At 41.4% G+C, this 25,528-nt stretch overlaps 5 protein-coding genes across 12 annotated transcripts; 3 read left to right on the plus strand and 2 right to left on the minus strand.

Moving 5' to 3' along the window:
* The first annotated feature begins 2 nt into the window (after positions 1-2).
* On the plus strand, positions 3-9,297 carry LOC128877681 (tubulointerstitial nephritis antigen-like). 3 transcript variants are annotated; one of them, XM_054125207.1, is made up of 9 exons: positions 3-219; positions 5,201-5,649; positions 6,519-6,815; positions 7,145-7,208; positions 7,305-7,446; positions 7,579-7,871; positions 8,002-8,210; positions 8,275-8,429; positions 8,692-9,296. In XM_054125207.1, exons 3-9 carry the CDS (start codon positions 6,536-6,538, stop codon positions 8,809-8,811), a joined length of 1,263 nt encoding a protein of 420 aa, XP_053981182.1. In that variant the 5' UTR covers positions 3-219; positions 5,201-5,649; positions 6,519-6,535; the 3' UTR covers positions 8,812-9,296. The 3 variants fall into 3 exon arrangements, with proteins under 3 accessions (XP_053981182.1, XP_053981181.1, XP_053981183.1); XM_054125206.1 differs by lacking the exon at positions 5,201-5,649; XM_054125208.1 differs by lacking the exons at positions 3-219; positions 5,201-5,649 and adding an exon at positions 5,720-5,901 and having other exon boundaries at positions 8,692-9,297.
* On the minus strand, positions 9,294-12,350 carry LOC128877682 (uncharacterized). Its single transcript, XM_054125210.1, has 4 exons — positions 11,658-12,350; positions 10,659-10,849; positions 9,880-10,248; positions 9,294-9,537 (listed from the first exon to the last, which is right to left on the minus strand). Exons 1-4 carry the CDS (start codon positions 11,992-11,994, stop codon positions 9,304-9,306), a joined length of 1,131 nt encoding a protein of 376 aa, XP_053981185.1. The 5' UTR covers positions 11,995-12,350; the 3' UTR covers positions 9,294-9,303.
* Positions 12,351-12,986: 636 nt separating this feature from the next.
* LOC128876095 (60S ribosomal protein L15) lies at positions 12,987-14,763 on the plus strand. 3 transcript variants are annotated; one of them, XM_054122183.1, is made up of 5 exons: positions 12,987-13,114; positions 13,474-13,654; positions 13,917-14,053; positions 14,140-14,250; positions 14,438-14,763. In XM_054122183.1, exons 2-5 carry the CDS (start codon positions 13,483-13,485, stop codon positions 14,630-14,632), a joined length of 615 nt encoding a protein of 204 aa, XP_053978158.1. In that variant the 5' UTR covers positions 12,987-13,114; positions 13,474-13,482; the 3' UTR covers positions 14,633-14,763. The 3 variants fall into 3 exon arrangements, with proteins under 3 accessions (XP_053978158.1, XP_053978159.1, XP_053978160.1); XM_054122184.1 differs by having other exon boundaries at positions 13,091-13,207; XM_054122185.1 differs by having other exon boundaries at positions 13,107-13,216.
* Positions 14,757-16,004, minus strand: LOC128876096 (actin-related protein 2/3 complex subunit 3). The gene is made up of 4 exons (XM_054122186.1): positions 15,826-16,004; positions 15,461-15,637; positions 15,195-15,390; positions 14,757-15,127 (listed from the first exon to the last, which is right to left on the minus strand). The coding sequence occupies exons 1-4, from the start codon at positions 15,829-15,831 to the stop codon at positions 14,973-14,975; spliced, it is 534 nt and encodes a 177-aa protein (XP_053978161.1). The 5' UTR covers positions 15,832-16,004; the 3' UTR covers positions 14,757-14,972.
* A 504-nt stretch (positions 16,005-16,508) lies between these two features.
* On the plus strand, positions 16,509-25,439 carry LOC128876675 (SAFB-like transcription modulator). Of its 4 annotated transcripts, none has more exons than XM_054123215.1 (15): positions 16,509-16,864; positions 17,183-17,270; positions 17,351-17,496; positions 17,608-17,853; positions 17,937-17,961; positions 19,090-19,243; positions 20,329-20,369; positions 20,452-20,720; positions 20,805-20,967; positions 21,093-21,340; positions 21,412-21,914; positions 22,000-22,173; positions 22,248-22,378; positions 22,653-22,809; positions 24,220-25,439. In XM_054123215.1, the coding sequence occupies exons 1-15, from the start codon at positions 16,733-16,735 to the stop codon at positions 24,383-24,385; spliced, it is 2,643 nt and encodes an 880-aa protein (XP_053979190.1). In that variant the 5' UTR covers positions 16,509-16,732; the 3' UTR covers positions 24,386-25,439. The 4 variants fall into 4 exon arrangements, with proteins under 4 accessions (XP_053979190.1, XP_053979189.1, XP_053979191.1 ...); XM_054123214.1 differs by having other exon boundaries at positions 22,251-22,387; XM_054123216.1 differs by lacking the exon at positions 24,220-25,439 and adding an exon at positions 22,956-23,631 and having other exon boundaries at positions 22,248-22,387.
* The last annotated feature ends 89 nt before the right edge of the window (positions 25,440-25,528 follow it).

Below are 25,528 nucleotides of genomic sequence, written 5' to 3' on the forward strand. Positions count from 1 at the left end.
TCGCGGACCAGTTAGGCTCGTGCTTTCGAGCCGCCAGCACCGGTTGATTCTCTTCTAATCTTTGACGATCGCGAACCAACCGTGACTTCGTATTCCAGAGTACTCGAGTACGTGGAGTGTCTTTCCTTTTTTACTTGGCAGGTGGTAGCGGATATTCGACGAAGAAACTAGCCCCTTCTCTGGACCCACGAAAGCCTCGATAACAGCTCCTGACCACGAGTAAGTGATAAACAACTTCGTGGTGTCCCTTTCGGAAATTTAAAGTAGATAACACGATACCCATTGGGACGGGGTCCTTTCTGATAATGACTGCACGTGAAACGGTCGATTTTATAAACCGCGGAGTTTCTCACAATTTCACGACCGAAAAGTGTTGTCAGATGGCACATGTATGAGTTCGAAACTTGAACTGAAAACGACATGGTGTGTGTTTCGCCAATCGCTTTATTTTATCGTACAAATTTCAGCACGTGAAATTTTTATGCGAATTTAAATTGGACTACAACACAGCGAACTTTAATACAGCTTTACGACGAATGTAGAGTTGGCGAACAACTGGTTCCAACAGTTGGTCCCACAAATTTTTATTAGGAGACACGACCCTCCGGAATGAAGCATCATTCACTGTCAAGGATAATTTCTATAGCTCCATGGAATACTTGGTCGTCCCGACTGTTCTGCTTCCGTTATCTATTGTTTGCAGATTTGTTATACAATTTTGTTGTATAATACCACCAATCGACATCTCGACAAATCGATAATCGCGATTTATCTTCTTACCTTGCCGATGGCACTCTCAGCCGAAGCTGTCGAATGCGAACGACTAGATTGTACTTTTTATTTTGCTTAAACAACGATGATTCGTTTCGCAGTACCAGTCGCGAAAAAATTATTCGTCGAGGGTAGAGTTCGTATACGACGCTTTGTTTGACAGCGTTATCTGTTCCAGTTTGAAATTTGTTTGAAGTTCGAGTTCTTGTTTCGTAAAGACATAGTGGTCGAGATGTGACGTCATTGTATCGGACATGCACTCTTCTGATTGCAATCGAACGCAAAGTTGAGAAGGAAAATCTTGAGAAAGAATCCATTGATTTCGTGTATGTATTTAGCTCTGACCTTTGCAGTTGGTAAATATTTTTAGTAAATGTAAGTAAAGTTACCTAAGGACGCTCCTTCCAATCTTGTGCATACAGTGGCGTTATCGCTACGCGTCTGGATCTTTTTTTATACCATACACGATTAGCCTTAATCCAGATTCGCGAAAACGTATCTAGAGGAATTCAAGGCACGTTGTGACGAACATCTTACAACATTTCGCGACAGGACACGAAATTTTATTTTCACGTCTGCATCCCCTACCTCTTAATCTGTTAGTGGCCGTTATTGTACGACGATTGCGTAAAACCTTTCAATCCTGAATGTTTCATGAGCTACATTTACATGTTTACGTTTTCATAAAACTAAATTCACTGCGTGAATACACAACATTTATTTCGTCAACGTATCGCGATATCATAAAAATCGCGATGATACTTTTAAAAGTCATCGAGGCTCGTAAATCGTACCAAGCTTTCTTAAATTGCGTCAGTCGGATCTTAAACTATGTTTTTCTCGATGTTTCTCTTAAAAAAAAAAAAAATCTGATCCTGCCTCGTCTGCAATAAAACGCGTGCAGTAAACATAAAATGTGCAATTGTGCGATATTCGCGAAAGTTACGAAGAAGTATGAAAACAACATAAAAGCTATTATCGTCTCATCTGTGACTCATCATGTAGACACGAGTACTTCGTTTAATAATTGTTAACATAACTCGAGTTTCCCTCTGTTTCTTGTTATCAAAGGATGATTCCGTTACCTCGAATGTCGCGTCACGAGCCAGATCGAGTAAACAAAAGTTAATTTCCAAGAACAGGTAACGCGGACGGAAGATTCTCGCGCGGGTGTGCTGATCTCGCTTGTTGAAACACGCGTAATTATAAATAAACAAGTCACGATCTCATCCACAACTCAGGAAGAACGATCGGTATTTGGGACGACGGGCGCATACGCGTTAATATGACGTTTGTTTTATTTTTAGCGCGAACAATTTAAAAAATCTCGTACAAGCATCGGCGCGTCCTCCGATAAACGGAATGAAAGAAGAGGAAAAAGAATCTCTCCACGTGAGAAGACGGGAGGGGAAGGCGCGTGTTTGCGAAACGAGAGATATTAAACGCGCAATGTTTATTGCGAATCGCGAAAAAAACGTCTAGGCTTTCAAACGTTTTATGAGACTTGGACTGATTGCCGTTCTGCGCTTTCGAGGGCCCGCGAACATTATTTAGCGTGAAGACGAGTTTAAAATTAACTAACGGACTCGATCGAAGTCAGTGTTTCTCTTTGTATTCGGTTCGGTACCAACAGGTGGTTCGATATTCTGCTCGGCATTCGTTCGACTTCTCGCGCGGTGCTGTAAAAATAAGCGCATCCAGAATATCGAACGGGGTGTCCATCCGATGGCCCATTCGTTTTACGGATAAACGGAACCCCTCGGCCCTGAACCGTTCAACACCCACTTAAAAATATACGATGTCGCCAGCCTCTTTCTCCAACCTCTTTTCGCCGATCGAGTCTTTCTTAAAACAGCCACCGATCTCGAACGCGCCGCTATAATTGTAAGTTATAAGTAGCGATGCTTACGCGTATTTTGTATCAACTTTCGGCGCCGGTAATTTTAAATCGGATACTCGTCGATAGGAGTTGCTTTTTCGGTACCGAAACCCTCGGGTATACCAGCGACACGAATCCCATCGGTCTGCTCCCTAATTCCAAATAAATAGCATGCGTCAGGATCCTCGGCTACTTCCGTTCCTGTCGGTCCCACGTTTTCAGCGATTCGGTAACCTTCCGACGCTTTCGTAACCTCTTGTAATCGAACGTTACGGGTTTTGCTAGATTCCGATTTATTTCGATGTTCGGTTTCTACTGCAATTCGGTACTTGGAAACTAGATTACCGCTGCGTTCCTATTTCTGTTGAATTGTGTTACGAAAAAGGTCGAGAGAGGAGTTTTGGTGTGCCTTTTAAAGGTTTGTGTTTAAGGATTCAGAAGGTGGTAGAAACGAGGGGAAGGACCAATGAGAATCGAAGCTAGCGAGTAAGGGTACGAGGGTCGGATGCGTAATTGGTGTATGGACGGATAAAACTAGGTTTGAAACTTACAAATATTTACTTATCCCGTGAAGATAAAACTACCGATTAACCTAGAGTAACGAAGATTCCAGTACAGATGGTACAGTACAGAAGGTACGGATCAGCCTAAGCGATATCCAACACCTCCCTCCTTAAGATTGATCGGATAACCGACGATGATTAGTATAAATTACATACGTAAATTTTTAATTCTTAAAGGTATTAGTTATCCTAGTATTCAACAGTTTTGCTTCTGCGTTATTCCTCGATCGTCGGATAATCTACCGCAGCTCGAGTGACGAGACAGCTGTCGTAAACGTTGACGCAAACTTTGATAACTCGCGTTATGTCACCGCGTTCGTCGATCATGCTCGGTAAAGGAATCTCGTCTCGCAGAAGCGTCTTACGAACGCGTGGCTGGCAGAGTCGTTCGCATCAGGCGTACGCGTTTGTTTGTTACCCGAAATTACGCGTGTTTCCTCGAAGCGGATCTAATGGAATTCTGCCTCGTGATGTATTCGATGTAACCGCGTGATGTCATGTCCACCGCCATGACAGGCTGTTTATTATGCCCGGCTTTTTTCCCCCGACAAACCTATAATTTGCGTCGAATAAAAAATTGTTCGAATTCTGAAGGATTCGCGCGGGAATACATGACGCGCGATCCAAATATAGATACCGGCGTTAGAGGCGTATCGGATTTTTCCTCGAATTGCCTCGTGGATTGATAATAACGACGTTCGATGGGGAAAATATGTCTCGAATGTTATCGATCGATCGCTTACACAAGGAGAATTTTAAAGAAAATAGCAGGAGGAGGTGGAATATAGGAACAGCTGATCTAATATGGAAAATAGAGATAGGAAGCGAATGATCAGTAGCACGCGACGCGCTAAGTACGATGATCGCGGTCTGAAAATAATCGTTGCTCGTTTAAGATATGATAAATTATATCTTCGTTAATTTCTGTCTTTCGCGGTGGCGATAGCACCGACACGGTATTAAGTCCATCGCTTGTTTCCATCTGTCGGATCGATTTCGATGTAACGAATCAGGATACCGAGCTCTCGGATTCGTCCCAGCGAATTGTTCGTCGAAGCGTTCATCTCGATCGTGGCAGAGTTGTAAAAGATTGCATAGCTATCCATTTATTACATTCATTGAGCAATTCCATCCCTGACGTCAAGCGCTGCACCGAACGCTTCCATCGTGACGTATGCGTACATAAAATGATTACAGAAGGGTGATACGTATACGAAACCCGAATCTAGGATCATCGAGGGTGTCTTCGCGATCGAGAAGGGTAGATCTTTTATCTTCCGCAAGACACGGTTTCAGCTACCCAACATGTGGGCAGATGCGTGTAATCGTATCGCGGCTGGCGTCGTCGCTTTATCCCTAATGAAACGAAACGGGTCAAGAACGTCTTTCGCTCGCTCGTTCGTACGTGTATGCTAAGTTATAATAGAAACTCCACGATTCGTTACGCGATTCGCAGCAAACGGATTCTCGAGCGAGTCGCGGGACACTTTGACGAACGATGCGCGCAAAGTAACCGAGGAGGGATGCCTGAGACGACTGGGATTCTCGTTCGTCTCTCTTCCTTTCGTACTCGAAGTTTTCAGACCTTACGTACTCGTTCACTCGTACTCTGTGTCGCGTAAACTAAGGCGCAATTTAAATTCTAATTTAGGAGAATCGTATGGAATGTAAATAGACAGTTTGAATTTGTGTTGTATCGTTCAAAGCTACTACCGCATCTCGAAGATGAATGGTCGACCGTGCGTGAAAAGCGACGACTGCGAGGTCAAAAAACCGAATGCGATACGTTCCAGTCTAGCAAATTCCATTAATATTATAATACGTTCGGTTAACGACCACACGTAGAGGCTCGATTGATGTATCGACGATACTGCGAGAATTCTGCTCGTTGAACCTAAGTCTGACACGTTTTCTTATTGTCCAATCGTATCCAATGCCACAGTGTCGATTATTATTTAACCTATAAATTTCTTTGTTTATGATTTAGATTAAATCACTCTCTAACACGATTTCTATTACCTTCGATACCTATATAAAGACGGAAGAAGGAACGGTACACAGAAAAATCCAAATTAAGCTCGAGCCGCTACCACGTTGCACAAGATGTACCAGGGTCAACACGGTCTACTTCCTCCACCTTGTCGCGGGGAAGAACGAACCTTGCAACGAGCAAATTGCGCGTGTGACATTTAACGAGGAAGATAGGGACGCGCTTCGAAGCGATACCAAACGAGACAGGATGACTCGTCGAACGCTCGCGCATTTTGGCACCGTCGTCGACGAACGATGCCAGCTGTTGAATCCCAAATCTATCGAGTACACCTGGACGAAGGCTGAATAAAATGTAACGAGAACTCGAAAGAGCTACGCGACGAGCCTCGACATTGTTTCCGACAACGTATTCGCGCCACGTCCGAATTCCGAAACTCGACCAAGGTTCGTTTACGTTTTCAGAGAGTGAAAGTGCGGTTGAAAAGTTTGCCGCGATAGTTCCGTGAAACGAAAGTACGGTAAACTCGCGTGTGCCCTGTTCGTTCTTCCCTATCTCGAATATGCATTCTAGATTCGAAACTCCTTGAAACATTGACGATCTAAGCTGCTTGCGAGGGTCCAACAGAAGTTCAGGTTCTGTCAGAGGTCCAGATGAATGTAACGCTTGCGGGACTTCGATATCGTAATGAGTGCATGGTACGATGACACTAATAGGTTTGGCACGGAGAACATTATCAATGGTTTTCATCGCGCATCTGCTAGTTGGACTCATCGTTCAGGCTTATCTAGCGGATTCTGACAGGCTAATAAACTATAAAGTCATTGGAGAAACGATTAATAGCGTCACTTCTAACGAAGAATCTACCAGATGAGTCTTACTCGCGAGTTTATGTGCCAGATCGAGGCCAAATCCCAGTAACGTTACGTTTTGTACCGATGATGGTGCTCGTTCCACAGAAACGAGTCTTCTGTTTAATATACCAAGGGCATTTCATTGAAACTGGATCTCTGGATCTTTGAGATGGCCTGAATAGACCCATGAACTTTCGAAGAAAACTCACTCTTAACCCCTCGCCTGAAATACGTTTCAATAAGCCTTCCTTGTCGAGCAGCCTCGGATTAAGGGTAATAGAACGTCTGACTGCAACGTCTGACCCGAAACGTGTCAACGAAAAATCCATGTCACGATTTTCCATGTTACGAATTGGTATCTGCGTAGAATTCGTACAATTTTCGTACCTTCGTAGTTTGAATATTATCGAAAAAGAGGTAAGGATGTGTTCTCCGATCACAGACAGCCGAATTCGTTGCAGAATCGAAATCGTCGAAGATGAGATCGTCCGAGAGTCTAACGGCGATCGTCTTCGTCCTGTTGCTGTCCGTCGTGAAGAGTGTGAGAGACTTTCCTGGTTCTTACTGCGCTGCGAAGTATCCCTCGGGCAGATGTTGTCCAGGACGTCAGGACGAGTGCAACGCCCCGATACACAACACGTTATGCTACTGCGACGATTTCTGCAAACGAAGTAGCGACGACGATTGCTGTCCAGACTTCTGGAGTCACTGCGGAGGAGTCAACGTCACCACAACGTCGGCTCCCGAAGAAATAAGAAGTGAGTAGTTAACCAGAGGCGAGGAAACTTTTGGCATTCGGTTTGCTGGAATTACGAAACGATGTTTGCTACATACAGAGATGGGCAAAACCCTAGGCTTCGAATAAATTTGAGGTTTGTCGATTTGTTTGTCTCGTTTCCTTCTTTGGCAAAAGGTTCAAAAGAGCAAACGTTTTGGGGCACAACTTATTCAAACTCCATCTAATTTGTACACAAAAGCCACGTGTGGTCTTTAGGTCGCAGGCTTCGCAATCGGGAAAAGTCTATTCTCTGATAAATATCAACGATCCCAGGTGACTATTCTAAAGCTAATTTGTTCGGGGTTCCAGGATGCTTCTTCCAGGGGAGATACTACAACATCAACGAAACCTTGAAAGACAACTGCAACAAATGGTAAATTTCTTTCTTATCTTTCCAATGTAGGTGTACGCTAGAAATGTCCATGTGTCGTGACGTTCTATATTTTTTTTAACGTTCCTTCGGTTTCAGTAAATGCATCCCAATGGGCAGAGACGCTACAGTGGACTGCGAGAAGGATCGGTGCCTCGTGGATGATCCTAACAATATATTTTGGGGCACAAAGCTCGAAGAAGCCAAGTTTTTCTTGGGTTGCGACGAGCCGTCGGAAATAGTAAGGATCTTCTGGTATAAAACCATCTCTAGTAACGTTACTACTTACGACAAAATTAATTGCCACTTGACATCGAAAATTATTAATTAATTTCATAAACGTAGAATCTTTTAACGCGTTCTGTCGTTAAAGTTCAAACAGATGAAATGTATTCGACGTATTTTTGATCCCGACACACTGCCACGGGAATTCGACGCCAGGAAACATTGGCCAGGTTACATTTCCGGTGTCGTAGACCAAGGAAAGTGTAGCTCATCCTGGGTGAGAAGTGTCGCGAGTATAGCATCCGATAGATTCGCTATCATGAGCAAGGGCGTCGAGAGGGTCGATCTTAGCGCGCAACACTTGATCTCGTGCAACATCAAAAACAAAGGATGCGAAAAAGGACAAACGGAAATAGCATGGAAATTTGTGAAGAAGTTCGGGTAATTATTGAGTAATTTCTTTGCTTCGGTTCGGGATAGTTAACCCTACCAGACCTGAAAATATAGTTTGATACATGGACGCATTGAAAATGCAATAAATTATATTTCCCTGAAACGATTTCCTTTCCAGCTTGGTCGACGAAGCATGCTATCCGTATACGAGCGGCAATGGGATCGCCGAGAGATGCAAACTGGAAAGGAATACCACCTTGAAGGAAGCTGGTTGCGCACCTCCACCGGATCCACTTCGAACAGAACTGTACAAAGTTGGACCTACCTATCGTTTGTGTAACGAGAACGACATTATGTACGATATCTTAACGTGGGGCTCCGTGCAAGGTAACTTTCCCGTGCCTGATTAACGTAAAATGTGTTGACGACAGAAATATTGCAATGTTCGCAGCTATCATGATGGTCTATCGTGATTTGTTTAACTACGTTGCGGGAACAGTGTATAGACACGATCGAAGTCTGGAGAACGACGAAATTGAGTTACATGCGGTGAGGATAATCGGATGGGGTGAAGAATCGTCTTTCGAAGAATCGCGTAAATTCTGGGTAAGATTACTCGATCAGCCCCGATTTTCGATAACGTAAAATGTATAACGTAAAAGTGTAGTATCCGCGTCTCCCATATCCAAGAATGAGAAGTCAAACGACAACACGAATCGTAGGGTACACGATTGGTAATGTAGGTATAATCGGTCGACTATGGATCCATGAGTTCGAATCTCCTACAAAAGTTTGTTGTTTATATAAAGCAGAAACTCCGTTTTCTTTGGGATCCAGCGATTCATTGCGACGTTACCTTTTGTTCCAGTTGGTCACGAACTCTTGGGGTGAAAAATGGGGTGACAGGGGCCTGTTTAAAATCGAAAGAGGCACGAATGAATCCGGAATCGAGATGTACGTCGTGGGCGCATATGCGAAAACCATCTAGAGGACCAAAGTTCCATCGTTCGAAGTTCGTTGCTCGCCGTTCGCCAAGAATCTCGCGACGGACAGTGAATTTATCGACTCGTCGTCGTTCCGTCGCGACGGGCGTCTCGACGTTATCGATGCGCGGAATCACGTACAAACATGAATCGATAAATATTCGTGGACAATTGAAAACCGGGCGTCCTTTCCGCGATGAGGCCAAGCAGTCGTTTAATCTCGCAATAACCTTCGTATCCGTCGTTTCTATCGAAAATGCGATCGGAATAATTCGTACATTCTAATCGCACGTATATATATTTGCGTGTTTGTATAGAATAAAGTGCCAAAATACACGTGTGTTTATAAATAAATCGGTCTGAGAAGAGTTCCTCACGCGACGAGAGGACGCGCGGAACGGAATGCGAATATACGATTAGGGTGACGGTGATCCATTTTGGCGCCGGGTCGTTTCTATCGATTGTCGCTTGTACCTATAAACATTCGTTTTCTTTTTTTAAACTACGACGCTGCGTCGAGCGGTCTTGCAGTGCGGACTGTACACCTCCAATTTGTCCTTGGGCGTATTCATCGCAGAATAATCGATGGGGAATGGTACATCGTTGCCGCGAAGTATGCAGGAATCCGTCATGCCGAGGAAATGTTCGCCCGGACCGAACGGACCTCGACCGAACAGGAAGTTACCGTACACGAGCTGATACTGCGCCCAGCCAAGAGGATGACCTCCGTTCTGAAGAAAGAAAAAAAAATCATTTTAAACCGTTCTCGTGTGCTCCTTATACCTCCACTGCTCTCGACTTCTGTGCTTTCTATTCATGTTTCTCAATAGAACGAGTCCTCGAGCTATGCGGATACGCCGACAGTTGTTTGTTCTGGTTGTACAGTCGTCGATCAAATTATCGGAGACTTGGCAAGTCTTTAGTAAAATCTCGAAAAACCTGTTTTTTCATTCAAGTGACTCGCTTCAGGCGACTCTACAATTTCATCGACGACTGTATGCGTGGACGAATTATATGCATAATAAATAAAGCGTTTCAAAAACACGACTCGAAATTCAGCAAGAACGATTTACCGAAGTCATAGAATTGTAAGCAATGTCCAAGCACTTAGAGATCCGGTCGGACTCCAAGCAAACGACCGATCCGTAGAACGCGGCGAGTTCGCTCTTCGAAATGACACCGTTCGCCGAGCTGTTGATCGCGAGAAAAAATATCTTCGGCAAGATCTTCAGCCAGAAAGGGATGTCGTTGTAGGAAGCGCCGCCGACAGGTGCGACGACACGTGCCCACCAGCACAGCCAGTCATCCAAACCGATCCTCTTTCCCTGTTCTCCGTCGTACTTCCTCTCGTCCAGGATCAATTCCGCCAGTCCTTCCTCGGCCTCCAGCAATCGCAGGTATTCCGGCCCGTTCCAAGACCAATCCGCGAATCTCCTGAGTCGCTTTTTAAAAATGTTTTTCATTTTATTCGTTTCAAGGTTTCTTGAGGTTCTACCAAGTAACTCTTTAGCTCGACAAGTCAAAAATTGAATCAACCAGAACGACAAATATCGATTTAACTCTACCTTGGAAATAAGCATAAGCATTCGGACCGTTTATTTTGAAAGTGGTGCAAGTCCATTTGCGGCCCGTAAGTATACATCGGTTTACCAAAACACGCCTAAAACAAATTTATATAACCAAATTACATATCGACAAAACAGTAGAAACATTGCCGGACTTCATATAATTTGCCTAAATTTTTTAATTAACAGGTACGTTAACCTTTAATTTTCTCGAAACAAGAGAAAATGGACTTGCACCACTTTCGAAATAAACGGTCCATTTATTTTGCGTATAAGCTGGTAGATACCTCCGAAAGCATTCGAAAGTCTTGCCTGTCGACGTAACCGTCTCTGTCGTGGTCCAGCAGGTACGTGAAAAAGTGAGCGAATTTATCCCGTTGTAGGGGCGCTAGATCCTTCAATCTACCTCCCATGGCGGTCCCATCTTCTTCGATAGCCTCGAGATTCTCGTCGCTGGGGTATCGACTCACCCAGGTCGCTGTGTCGATGAGAGCCAAAAAAAAAAAAAAGAAAACAAAGGCCAAGCGAGAAAGAAAAGAACGAGATGGAATTGATCAACTATGGATTTTATCAACTTCAAGTTAGAGAAATTGTACTCAGAGTCGGATCAAGGCATGGACCTCGAGATCTATAGCATAGGGACCTATAGCATCCAGACCTACAGCTGGAGGACTTCTAGAGGATAGTCTCATGATATAGAATACCTCTCTGAACGTAGTAACTAGACTGCGGATCTTTATGCAAAATAAAATCCTCGCGAACGTGCCTAGAAAAATTGAACCTAAATAGGAATATCTATTTTATTCTGCAAATATTATAACGTGAACTTTACTTTCAATCTTTTTTATATTCTTGCATATTGTTCACATTTTGTAGGTTCCTGCGCATTCAAATTTCCTATAAATGCATAAAGATCCGCAGTCTAGTGATAACGGAAGCTTATTAATTTCACTTTTACCTGGAGCTTTTACTCTGCCCGTTACACTTGAATACTTATCGGGAACGTACTGTTTAGCTTCTCTTGATCTAGATCTCAGCAGTAACCAACGTGAAATTAAAGCCGCGCGAACGTCTCTAGTGGACCATCATTCGCGTATTCGAGTTCGTAAAAATTTCCCAAAGATTTCCTTGAACGCAACGGCAGCTATCATCCCCCTTAATCTTTCCCTGAACGTACGAGCGTAGAAAGAGAAACGCGGTGCACGCGATCTCTACTCAAAGCGGTTCTCGTCTGGTGGTATCGTGCCCGACGTTTTCTTTCTAAAGAGGAATTTACGTGTGCTTACTCCAAACGTGCACGCTCCAACCGGGACGTTCCAATTGCTTGTTGGGAACCGGCGGATCGACGATCTCGTCGACGGCGTTCGACACTGTTCGCCATCTCTTCAACAAATCCTTCGTCTTGTCGCGTGTACGATCGCAGGCCTGTCGCCAGTTAGTGATAAATTTACGTGGTACTTTCAACGCGTTGCTCTCCTCGAAACCGAGCTCTTGGCTACCCGCCGAACTCCTGCTCCTTCTGTCGATCGTTTCGCTGTCGATCGCGGTCACGGACCCCTCCGCGATCTCCTGCATCGCAGGATAATAAATCGGATCCTTTATGCTGTCCGACCGACTCTCCATAACGGACTACGCCTCCTTGCTGACAACATATTCCGACTACCTCACCTGAAATAATCAATTGCATGACGAGAGGTCACCGGGTCGCTCGATATTACGTGTAGAACCGCGCGAACTGTTCTCGTTTTCTTTTCTTTCTTTTTTTTTTTAATTTTCCAAGAACCTAACGCAAACATGGATTATTCTGTTACGCTCCTCTTCTTAACAGTGTCCAGTGGAATGTAATCTGATTGTTTATTAAATTGAACAGAGTTGCGAAAACTTTGATTAATATAATATTTGTATATACATTGCTTTTGTTTTTAACGCACGTCCCGATAGTACATCATTTAGAAAGGTATTTTGAATTATTTTAAATTATATTTCGTTGTCAAAATTGACACTTAAATGTTAATTAAGAAAAAAAAACTACAGGATGACGTAAATTTGACTTCATTTCCAGTCATTAGTGTTACTCACGTGCAGTTGAAATTACAGCGTTTGCTATCGCAAACATATCTCGCTCAGTGTTTACATGCTTTAAATATATTTATCTTTGAACATGTTTAGTCGATTGAAATTCGAAGCGTTTCATATCTCAAAGCAAAGAAAAATAGATCTCGTATATTACTTTCATAAGATACCGGTCAATTATTATCAATCGCTCCCTGATTAAAAATAATAATATATGCAGCTCGTTAAGTACCTCTTGATATTTCAAATTTGGTTTGCGCGACGTTATAGCCATCTAGCGGTACACAAACAGAATCAATTTTCAAATCTCTCAGCGCCCTCGGTGGCAAAACGCCCAAGGTTTGGTAATAGTAATAGTTTCTAATTTTTGCGCTAGATGCCGCTACTAGCGCAACACCATAACACCATATCAACGATCAAATATTCTTTGTATCACTCCGCATGCCGCTATTCGGCCCGATTTTGCAATTTCGCTTTTGTAACATGATAAAAATTTACAATTTCCAATCGTTTCCATAGGTGCACTTCAATGCAGTTACAGGCCTGCAGATGTCTCCTTTGTCGACGCTTACAGACATCGAGTCCATCATCTTTATTGCGTCTATACAATGGCTTGATACGTCGACGCGGTTAACAGCGAAGCTCTTTCCTTCTGTTCCAATCGCGAAGGGTGAGTGCTACGTGTTGGAAATCGCATTATATCCTGAGCATCAACGTTTTTTTCTGGACCGCGTGCAGAGGAGATTCCGTACCAGGCTCGCTCGTACAAAATGTTCTTATGATTTTTCAATATTATTCAAGCGGGAACATAATATTTCATTGTTCAGTTCTCATTAACCTCGATACGCATTTCACTCGTTTGTACACATTTCGTGAACTTTATTTCGGTTGTAAATCTTTCAATCTGTTTCAGTCATGCTTCATTGTTCTCTCGATTAAATCTTCTCCCACAACGTTGTTCGCGATTATTTTGCGCCGCGGGACACACGTGCATATTCTAACCGATTTGTTACCTTCTTTTTTTTTCAGGGCTACGCAATGGGTGCATACAAGTATATGCAAGAGTTGTACCGTAAGAAGCAGAGCGATGTGCTCCGCTTCTTACTTCGTATTAGATGCTGGCAGTACCGTCAGTTGACCAAAATGCACCGTGCCCCCAGGCCATCCAGACCAGACAAAGCTCGCCGTTTGGGCTACAAAGCTAAACAAGGTACGGGTAATACCGATTCAAAATATTGTACGTGAACGTATTCAAGCTCGTTAATTAAATTATCTTTTATATAAATGGAATTTCCTTCCATCAGTTTATAAAATAATATAGACTTATAGAAATTTATATGATGAGATACCATGCACCACTCTTACTGCAAAATGGTGACATAGAGTACACACTGACTATGCTTCTCTTTGTGCTTGAACAATTTCAATGTTGATACATGAAAAAGATAGGAAATTTTCTTTTCAATACGCAGGTTTTGTCATATTCAGAATCCGTGTAAGGAGAGGTGGACGTAAACGTCCTGTTCCTAAAGGTGCCACATATGGAAAACCAAAAAGCCATGGTGTTAATCAACTGAAACCAACTAGAAAGTTGCAATCTGTTGCCGAAGTAAGTATATTGTATATCCAATCAGTATGATTGTTTTTCTCTTTACACGATCAATTTGAAGTAACTAACAATTTCTCTATTTCAAGGAACGTGTTGGTCGTCGTTGCGGTGGTCTGCGAGTATTGAACAGTTATTGGGTAGCTCAGGACTCTACATATATGTACTATGAAGTTATCTTGGTTGATCCTGCACACAAGGTAATTTATATTATTTGCTTCACTTGTATCATATTAATCGGTACAAAATGATGATAAATCTATATATACTGCTGAAGACTAATGATTTTTTATCTTCCTTGGATGTCTGAATTATGCAATGAGATAAAAGATCTGTAGCGTTATTTCAACCATTTGGGTATTAATGTTTATGATCGTTGCGTTTCAGGAAATTCGTAACGATCCAAAGGTTAACTGGGTGTGCAACGCCGTACACAAACACCGTGAACTTCGCGGAAAGACGTCAGCCGGTAGGAGTTCCCGAGGATTGGGTAAAGGACATCGTTTCTCACAGACAATTGGCGGTTCGCGTCGTGCAGCATGGTTAAGACGAAACTCTTTATCGCTTCGCAGGAAGCGATAAGTTATTTGAATGTTTATAATTTGAATTCACACCCGAACAAGATACATCATTCTATTGATATAATATGGATACATATATCGATACTATGGTATATCCTGTGCGAAATAAACATCTCTTCCTTAAAAACTGTTTGTACTGTCGTATATTTTTTTTACAAATAGAAACAAATGTACATATAAAACACGAATATAATTGCACGAAGCGTGTAATTATTTTCCGCAATTAAAAGTTTTTTAGTTTATTATAATTTGTGGAACGTTAAAATGCATTTCTTCCTTAAATAATAGATTACTGTATTTAACCAACGCGTACATTCGGTTATGAAATTAAAAATCATGCACTATTGTCCAGGCCCAGATAAAGACTTATCCATAAACTTCTTTTTCGCGAAACATAACCACCACTTGCTTGGTTTTCCGTCCTCTCCATATACTTTCTCTACGAGCCTGACGCCAGTCTCTTGCCTTATTTGTTGTAAATACTGTCTCATGGTATCTACAAAAACAATGTATGCATAACAACCTTCATACAGACTTAAAAGTTCAAGATTTAAAAAGTTTACCAGCTTCTACAGGATTGCTGGGTTTGGCATATACAGAGTTCAAAGGAAACCCTGGATCACCAGGTATATCAAACTTGGATATAGCAAGAGAATACATTTCGTTCGTTGCTAAAGCTTGGGTTGCACACTTCTGTAGCCTTTTCAAACATTCGGTTATATACAGAGTAATATAAATTAAAACTCTATCAGCCTCGCTCTGTGAAATCATCGTGATTGAACAGATTCAAAAAATAATCGTAAACAATAACGTACGTAATTCAGCTTACCTTAATTTCATACGTTCTAAAGAATACGTTTGCTTTAAAAAAGTATAATGCTTCGTCAATTATATCCGGATCTTTACTGTTAAAAGGAGGCGCAGGACCTCTGAAATGCGTTCTAATAGGCAGAAGCGCCATATTACCAACGTTTCCATTATTTTCTACAAAACTTGAGTGATATGCCTGCGATAAAAAGACAATCATACAAACGTTGCTGTTATTGTCAATCTATCAGGGTACTTAAATACATTTCGCTTAGTTTCGCGCATACTGAACGTGCGAATTTTGACAGTTTCAATCTTGATAAGGTTAGGATAACGCCCAACAACGATACGCGAAATCGTTTTACTTAGATAAAACCTAATACTTACGGGCATACTGGTAAATTAATTTGAAAAACTATTGTTACTAAATCTTTGGACGTATCTCGTTAAACAACGTTCTCAACTGGGAGGACACATGAATGCGTCAATATTATCACCACCTTCGGCTAAAGATAACGAACGATAACGAAACTGAACGAAACTGACAAGGAATAGATGCATCCAAAACGGTCACCGCTCACTAAGCCCCTCACTGAGCGGCTAAATGCAGCAAGTGGCGTCATCGGTGGGAAAACGCTCAAGTTTGTAGTTGTAGAAAATAGTTCCTACTGTTTCTGCAATATGGCGCCACAGATACATTTTATTTAATTATTCCATATTTTTCATAAATGCATGATTAATAGCATACATTGATTCATAATACTAGAATATATCAGTTAATATGTTGAATTTATCACTTTTATGACTAGTTATTTAACGCAGGAATAAGTATCGATCCCATTAATTATTAGTGTCATCTGGTGGCAGTAGTGAAAACTATTTTCGCTACAAACTTGAGTGTTTTCCTACCAATGGCGCCACTGGTATTAAAACCAATAGTAATATAGTTCAGTGATTGGCTGCTACCAGGGAGCAGTCGTCTAGACGGAAGTAGTCCTAGTAATTTTCAAACGTATTGTATTCTTAATTTTTGGGATTGGCGATTCTGTGTGTTTGGTGTGGGAATTACTTCCGGTCATTTCCGTTGAATGGCGACGGCGATGAATAGTTTGTTTCAAAGTGCGTTGTAGTGTGTTTGACTTCGTTATTTTGGGAGGTTCTCCAACTTTCCTTTCTCCGTATCGCGATCCTTGGATCTTCTTGAGTATATGCACGAGGAGTAATTCGGAATATCGTGCGTGCGGGAGTGGTAAAATTCGAAGCATAAGCGTGCCTTGTGTCGGACACTTTTTGCATGAGAATAATGGCCGATGTCGAAAGAAAAAAGCTGACCGAACTCCGAGTTATAGATCTAAAAACAGAACTTGAGCGGCGCGGGCTCGATAAGACTGGCAATAAAGCAGCACTACTCGACCGGCTCTCCAAAGTAAATTTTCTTATCGCTTTAAATATTCTCTCTGAACTTTTCACTAATAAATGCTGTTCGCTGTTTTGTCGCCATTTTAACCCTATTGATCTTTTACTGATAGTTTATTGCTGTACAGTTATCATATACAATAGAGGGAAAGTAATTTTTATAGAGCTGGCACAATACTCGTTACATTGCAAGCATTAAATGTTAAAGAAGTTTAATTACTCATTTATATCAGAGTACCAAAACTAACGTTTATAATGCATTAATTTTACTTAAAAATTCTATTCAATCATAATCATGGTAGTTGAATTATTATTTTTGTATTCACAGTCCATAGCTGACGAAGGGGAGAATCCAGATGAATATCTGATTATACCATGTGGCGGAGTATGCAAGATCAGTCCAAGAAAGAACAGCGGTAAGTTACTTTAAGTAATTCGTTAAGAGTTGTAGAATGTTTGTAACTGTATGATGTAATTATTTTGTTTTTGATTTTAGTAACTGGTGCATCGAATCAAGATGAGTCACCTGAAACATTGGAGAGTCAAAAAGAGGAAACTACAGAGGGGCCAGATAATAATGAATCAAAAGTAAAAGTAGAGAAGCCTATTGTAGAAAAGGAGACAATGGCCATTAAAACAGAGGTAGATATCATTAATGCATTAATATTTATAAAAAATAATAGTGGAGTATATGCACAGGTGTACCCTGCTTTACATTTAACTGGCTTAATACATCAACACAAATTATTATAGGAACTCCAAAGTGAAGTTCAGAATAACACTAGTAAAGAAACAGACTGTAAACAGGAACCTAAGGTTCATTTGACTAAACTTGCGTCCGAATCCACACAGGCGGTCAAAGCAGAGCCTGAGGCTGCAGTTGCTGCAAGTCAAACCTCAAGTAATTCAGCTTCAACTCTTGAAGCTAATGGCATCGATAACGAAGATTCGATTAATCTAACTATCGGAGAAGATGAAGAAAATCTCCTTGCCGAGGAGGTAAGGAAATTTCTCTATTAAAGAGGATCACATGCTTTACAAAATCTATATGTTATTGATGGAATGTTTTTGCTATATTACAGACAGAGTCTCACGATAGACACAAGGGTAAGTTTTACGACGCATTAAATCGCGTAGTGTATTTAGATGTAAGGTTTCAAGGAATAGACATAGGAGTACTTTTATTTATGGTCACGAGTAAGTTACTTAAATCTGCGACATCAAGACCAAGGGACTCGTTCCTCTGCGTGTGATACACCACATCTATCCAGAACCACAACCGTGCCGAATGTGTCTACAAAGTTGTACGTCGTGCTTCATCTTCCATCCGTTCTTCGAGCTCTGTGCGTCTGAACAAGTACGCATACAGGATGCGATGCAACCTCTTGTCACACGGACATGGCATGCAATGATTTACCTGCAAACTACTATGGGCACGACGATCGACGAGGTTTCACCCCAGAATGAAACGTACATTCGTCGTCGTCCTTGCGCTGTGTCGTTGTCAACCATGTTCTCTAAAAAAAAGTTTATCCCATAAGCGCTAGTCTATAAGTTAGTTAACGCTAGAGTTTGATATACAGTTGCATTAATTCTACCTAACCGCATAGAGCATCGTTGGATCGTACCGCCGCCAAATTATCTGGATACAAGAAGACTCAAGTGTATGTCAAGCCACGAAACTACCCCGTGTACAGTTAATTGATGCGACGTTGTTCGTCACACCGGAGAAATTGATATCTTCGAACCATGTGAACCATGGACTTGAAACAGCGGGCATACATTTTAACAAATTTTTCTCGCGCGGGGCATAATTCATAATTGTTGACATAGTATCGTATATGTGTATTCCCCTCTCCCACTCTTCATCTTCTCTCGCTACCTCTTCCTCCACTGCACCGCACCACAGTCCAACTGGCAGCTTCGTCCCTCCTTCCGCTAGTTTTTTTGATTCAGGCCTCGATTCAGAATCTGGTGTGCAAAAGGTACGAAAAGGTAACTTTCAGTCATAAATAGAGAGAAAATAATAAAGTAGGGTCACTATGGAACGTGCCATTGAAGAACGAATTTGTGATCTTGCGATCATGCGATCTTCATCATAATTCACTGCGCAATCTGTTAGTGGCTCGGAAACGTTCCATGCAGGAAGTACAGGCCACTAAGCAGGAGTGTTAGGGAGGGAGAAGAAATCTGGCCTCGCAGAAAGTGACTATGCTACCTTGATTGTCTCTGCAGATGGAGGAGAGAAGAAGAAATTGGAAGAGAACAAGAAGGGAGAGTCTAAAGGGAGCAGTAGAGCAGAAGCCGGTGCCAACAGCAAGGAAGGGACGACGTCAGGTGCAAACGTCGGGACGAAGAACAAGCAGGACGGTGGAGACGGAAGCAAGAGGTTGGTCTCTCATTGCTAAATGGTTCACAGTGGGTACGACAACGAAATGTCACACAACTCTATGCTAGCGATGCTCTCTTCTGCCGCATACAAAAACCATCAGGATAAAAAAAAAAAATACTGTCGGACGATGGATTACCCAAGATGAAATTATTCGTCAAAGTCGCACGCAAGATTACTTTATTCCATTTTTTTCAATCGCATATACGAAGTTTCTTTCCGCTCGTACGTTTAGGCTGTAATTCTTAACTCTGGAAAGTATGTTAAGAAATCGAGAAATTGGCTAGCAAACTTAAGTCAAAACCGAGTCATATATACTGCTCCTATTCGTAAATGAACATTTTTCAAAGGTGTTACACACGATCTACGATTTACCCATGAAAGTTTTGTGCGCTGCCTTCTCTATTTGACGAAGACATTCGTTTGTATAACAAACAGCAGTCTCATCGAGCATGATAGCAAGATTATTAGTATCTCGAGGTAAATTATACACTCGGCAGACTGCGTTTAAGCCCTAACGCGACATGAAGCAATTTTATCGTTCGTCGAAGATACCGCTACTCTATAACTCGCGTATGTGTCGATACTCGTTCCAACTTTACAAGAAGTGCCCTCCCGGAAGAACTGCGAAGAGAGGATGCTCCCTTTCTGGAAAACTTGTGTCGAGAGGGATACGCAATACAAAACGTTCCCACACGGACATACTTTTATACGAGTGATGAAAACCTGGATGCAGACCACAGTGAAAACATGCATAATAGTAACTTAAGTAAACTGATAACCCTATTGTGTAACAACGACAGACAAGTGAACGCCGGAATGCAAATAATCGTGTCTAAATGTTATTATTATTACTATTAATTACTACCACTGCTGCTGCTGCTGCCGCTGCCGTTGCTGCTACTATTATTGTTGTGATTATGATTACTGAAAACGAACAAGTTGCTAGCCAAATTTATATGCTTAACATAGTTACAGAGGTACTTATTAAGCCTCAAAAAGCCATAGTTTTTAAAATATTACCTTCTGTAATAAGAATTTTTTTAACAATTTGTAGATGTAACGAAGACAATAATTATTTTCAGTGTGGAGTCTAGTAACAAGAGTCAGAAAAGAGACGATAAAGGTAACTAGTGCAATTATTCAAACAAATACGCGAAAAAAAAAAACGATGTACTATAGTACAACGAAAATTTATATTGCCATAGACAAGAAGACCTCCCAAGTCAGCCCCGTTAATGCAAGTAGCAGAAACTTATGGGTATCTGGATTGTCTTCGGGTACTCGTGCGACCGACTTGAAACAAATATTCTCAAAGTACGGAAAAGTGATAGGTGCCAAAGTAGTTACAAACGCAAGAACACCTGGTGCAAGATGCTACGGATACGTTACCATGTCTACTAGCGAGGATGCAGCGAAATGTATACAGCATTTACATAGAACGGAACTTCACGGACGTGTAATATTCGTAGAAAAGGTAGGTATAACGAAAAGAATAACGTTCCCACCCTCGCGGTCACTTCGTACGTGTCCTCTCTCAGGTATCCATTCTCGTTTCAAGGCGAAAGGTGACACTCAGCAGAGTCATATGCGCAAACGAGACACTACGAATGGAAAGTCCGAGAAGAAAGAAGAGAAAGACAAAGCTAAGGATAATCACGACCTAAACGATCGGAAGGAAAAGGAACAGAAAAAGGAAATCGAAGATAAAGGATCGGAAACAAGTGAGTCATTATTTAACAGTTCTTCCGCGCGAAACTTAATTATTCAATGAAATTGTCACTCTAAGCACTCTGAACAAACATTGCTATGGAAAGTACAACGATTGATATATACAAATGTGCGACAGTGAAAAAATTGGACGAGAAGAGCGAGGGCCCCGAGAACAAGAAAGCAGAGGTGATGGAGAAGAAAGACGAGGCTGCCAAGGAATCCGATACTCGGTCAACCAAATCTACCAGCAAAAAGCCAGAGGGCGAGAAAGGAAAGCGCGACGAGAAGAGAATCCGTTCCTGGGATCACCACCGATCGCATACACGATCCCGTAGCCGCGAACGTCGGAGACGCGACGACGTACTCACATTCGCCAAGATCAGGGTAAACTGGACTTTTCCATGATCCATCCATGAAAACAAGGGGAACGATTACCAAGTCAGACGTATTTTCAGGAAGAACGAGAGAGGCAAAGATTACGCGAAAGAGAGAGAATGCTTCGCGAGGAGGAACGGAGGAGGCGTGAAGATATGGAGCGACAGAGGGAAATAGAACGCAGACAAAGGGAAGAAGCTGCACGTTTAGAAAGGGAGCGGGAGAAGTTACGGAGAGAGAGGGAAAGAATTGAACAGGAGAAGGCAGAGTTACTTCGACTTGAACGGGAACGTCAGAAGCTCGAAAGGGAAAAGCTAGAGCGCGAAAGATTAGAGCTGAAAAGACAACAGATGCGACTCGAGGAGAGCAGACGTGCACCACCACCGCCGTCTATAAAACGATCTTCCAGTGACAGAAGGGATCCAAGAGACTTGTACGTGGAACCGGACAGAAAACGCATGACCACGGAGCACAGTCGAAGACACACTCCAGAGCGAGTGAGCGATCGACGTGGCGAAATTTTGGACCGTGTCTCTGACAGACGATTGGACGCATCACCGCCCACTCGCTACGAATCTAGCAGGTCAGTTGTCACTTCGATTACATTTTCTCCGACACTGTTTTGGTTCATTTGCCGTTTTGTTAATATATTTTTTAATACGTTACAGATCAGCTCAAGATATAGGAATAAAGAAAGAATTTAAACGCAGTAGTGAATTCACCTCGCGAAGTAGTCGGCCGGAAAGTTTTACCGAGGTATCACGTGGAAGGGAAGTGATAGTTCGACGAGAACCTCTCAGCGCCGCGGCATCGTCCATTGATCCTCGACAAGTGAAGGAAAGGTAAATTATAAACCAATTCGACGTTGTACAATTGCAAACGAATTCGATCAAGCGATCCTCGTTCAATTTTTCAGCAGGTATGAACGGCCAAGCACAACCACTTACACTCGCGAACGCGAAGTTCGACGTTCCGAACCAGAAACGCATAGAAGTTCCAGGGATAGTCACACACGCTATGGCGAAAGCTTCAAACCTACAAGTTCTAGTACGCCACGTTAGTATTTGTTCATTAATTTCAACTTTTCTGGCAACGAGTAAACTTGGTTTACGTTAGATACCACTCGTCCTTTCTTCCACTCTTTGTATTTATACCTTAACTTGTGTTTGGTTCTTATAGTTCTTTTTAGAATCGAACCTATTCCAACAAACATATTTCACTGTTACATTAAAAGAAAACACATCATCATGTATCATAACCTTCCTTGATCAATTTTACATGTTACGTTTGTATAACATTCTGGCATCTTTGAAAACTGTAGGGGACAGTCGCTACGTGGAGAGCAACAGAACAACTAGTAGCTGGCATTCTGGACCACCGTCTGCGAAATCATTTAATTCCGTACCGAGTAGTGGAACCCGAGACCCTCGAAACGAGCCGTCCAGCTGGAGTTCCAGGTCCTCGGAGAATGTAAACAGGTAGGTAATCACGTCTTTTCTATTTTTCTTTGTCGAACTTTTCTAACCAAAGACGCAAGATAAAAGTACGGAAACTGATAAACAAAAAGATTATTTATCTATTCATCCCATTGACGATGCCGTTAATTTTCTATATTATCATCTAGACCAGTATTTCTCAAACTATAGTCCGCGGACCCCTGGGGGTCTGCCAACGTGTTGGTGAGGGGTCCGCAAGAGCTCAGAAGAAAAAAAGAAGCGTATTATATAGTGGAATAAGAACATGCTTCCCATAGTATTTTATTATCACTAGGCACCCTCCAACAAATTTTCTATCGTCAGCAAAAAAAAAAATTTTTTTTTTTTTTAATTTTCATCATTTTATACTTGTAATATATATATATATATATATTAGTTTCATTTTATTTCTATTAAAAGTAATAGAAATACATGTTTATTACATTCTTCATTTGGAATAAGATAGTTTTACATGAAAGTCAACTAGTGAGGATTTTGTAATGCTATTCAATAAGAAATAATTAATTTATTATTAACACGTTGACTACCATGACGGGTCATGCCCAGCATTGTACACGGCATCGAATGTGCGTGGCCTCTGCGTAATATTCAAAGATTTGTACGTCGTAGTCAACGTGTTAAATAGTAGTAAACGAATTCTAACAAGGTCCATGTTTAGCCTCTAATCTTTTTTATATTTATCGTTGTATAGAACGTATAAAATAACGTATTGTAGTAAACAACGTATAAAAAGAAGAAACATTGTGCACGCTACGTTGTTCAAATGTTTGAAATAAAATGAAAATATTCTTTGTCTTTACCGTATGTATGGTATATTGTTTATTTACTAGTATAATAAAAATCTTGGATACTGCTATTTTTTTTTTCATTTTTATCCTTTTAAATTTCTTTATTTAGAAGCGCGTAAAAGAGCTCCTTAATCGTGCGAACGGTATTGCATAGTATGATATATTTCTAATACGCATTAACCGAACTACACAAGGTATTGCTACACATTCGAAAGAAAAGTTTAAGCAATACGCTCAAGTTTGAGAAACACTGATCTGAATCATCAACTACCTATAATTAATGTTTTCTATTCAGCTTGTTAGAGATAAAAAAATTAGCACATTGGAAACGAATAAACAGTCGTTAATTTTGCGATTACTTAGCTTTCTCTCATTTGTGATATGTTTGTAAACGCTTGGCCAAGCAAAACTACATTCATCATCGAGAACAAAACATTCTCTGTAATATAAAAGCTTTCTGAAGTCATGCAAATTCAAAATAACCTAAAAATGCACTACCCTCAATCTAGGAGACGAGTGTTTTAATATTATCTGACCTCGATGTTTGAGGGAGAAAAAAGTGAAGCGTGCTTTAACTTTAAATAAATAAGGAAATCAATTTCAGATGGAGTAATTCAAGCAGTATGGGAAATACGTTGCGACATCCAGTGCCACCAACGTACCAAAGCGGCCCCATTCAGTCCATGGGTTTAACGGCACCCGGAACAACGCCGTCGTACGATCGTTTTGATCCGTACAAATCATCCATGGCAAGCATGAGGAAATATTGATCTTGTCGTTCCAATACAGGCTACTGTAACGAGTGACGAGTTCGATAAATACGTTCTAAGACGTGTGCGTATGCACAAACACACATACACACACCGAATTACTATCCACATTCTTGATAAATGAAATTTAACTATCCACAGCAGTTTATATCGTAGGCGCAGTCTTAGTTGTATAATTTACACACAACGGTTGAAAAACTTCTTTGATCTTGCGAGAAGCGAACAATTTTTTTACCGACGAACGAGAGTTCTATACTTAAGACGTCTAGAAATCTCCTGTTTCCTTCTTATTCGTTGCATTTCGAATCCACATTTCGAATCCATTTTTATTCGCGGCGAATAGATTTTTAATCGTCGCGTGTATCACAGGCGATGCGAGTACACTTCGAAAACGTTACATTTTCCGAACTGTACGAGCAAATCGAAACGGTGGTATTTCGTCCTGTTGATTTTTATTTTACGCGCACAGTTTGAAAGTGGTACTAAAGACTTTTTAAACGTCCACCGTAAAGCGTGTTTAACGGGCACGTATTTATTGATTTTTCCAATGCGCACTAGCTAGGAAAATACATCCAACGCGTACAACGCACGGTACACACAATACCCTGTATTGTTGAACTGTAATAGATGTTTGTACAGTTGTTAATAGATACGATCATGTGTGGTTAGAAATCCTAAAGAGGAACATTCGACGCGGAACGAATATCGCTTCGTTACGTTCGTTTAGGTGTAACGAATTAGATTTATACGAAGCGTTCTGTTCAATCGTTACCGCAACTTATTCCGAACGATAATAACGCGCATTCGTTTACATCGATGGACATATTCTTGTAGGACATTAAGGTATCGCATAGAGTCACTCGCAGTTGTATCGTATACCTTTAACCGATTCTTCATAGAAACACGTGCATATTCTGCAAGAATATGACTAAATTTGTATATTGAATCCCATAAGAATTGTATATCTAACGAGGATGAAGTCTACGTTCATGCGTGAAGCACACGTACCACGTTTCAGTGTAGCGACGATTATTACGACATAAATAAATTTATGGCATAATAGGATGTTTTGTTCTAAAACCCTTCGTGTTCACCATTATTAGAATAATATCGGTTGTAGATGTAAATTGGACAAATTAGTCA

Source organism: Hylaeus volcanicus, chromosome 5 (genome assembly GCF_026283585.1).
Source record: "Hylaeus volcanicus isolate JK05 chromosome 5, UHH_iyHylVolc1.0_haploid, whole genome shotgun sequence".
In the NCBI taxonomy this organism is placed as follows: Eukaryota; Metazoa; Arthropoda; class Insecta; order Hymenoptera; family Colletidae; genus Hylaeus; species Hylaeus volcanicus.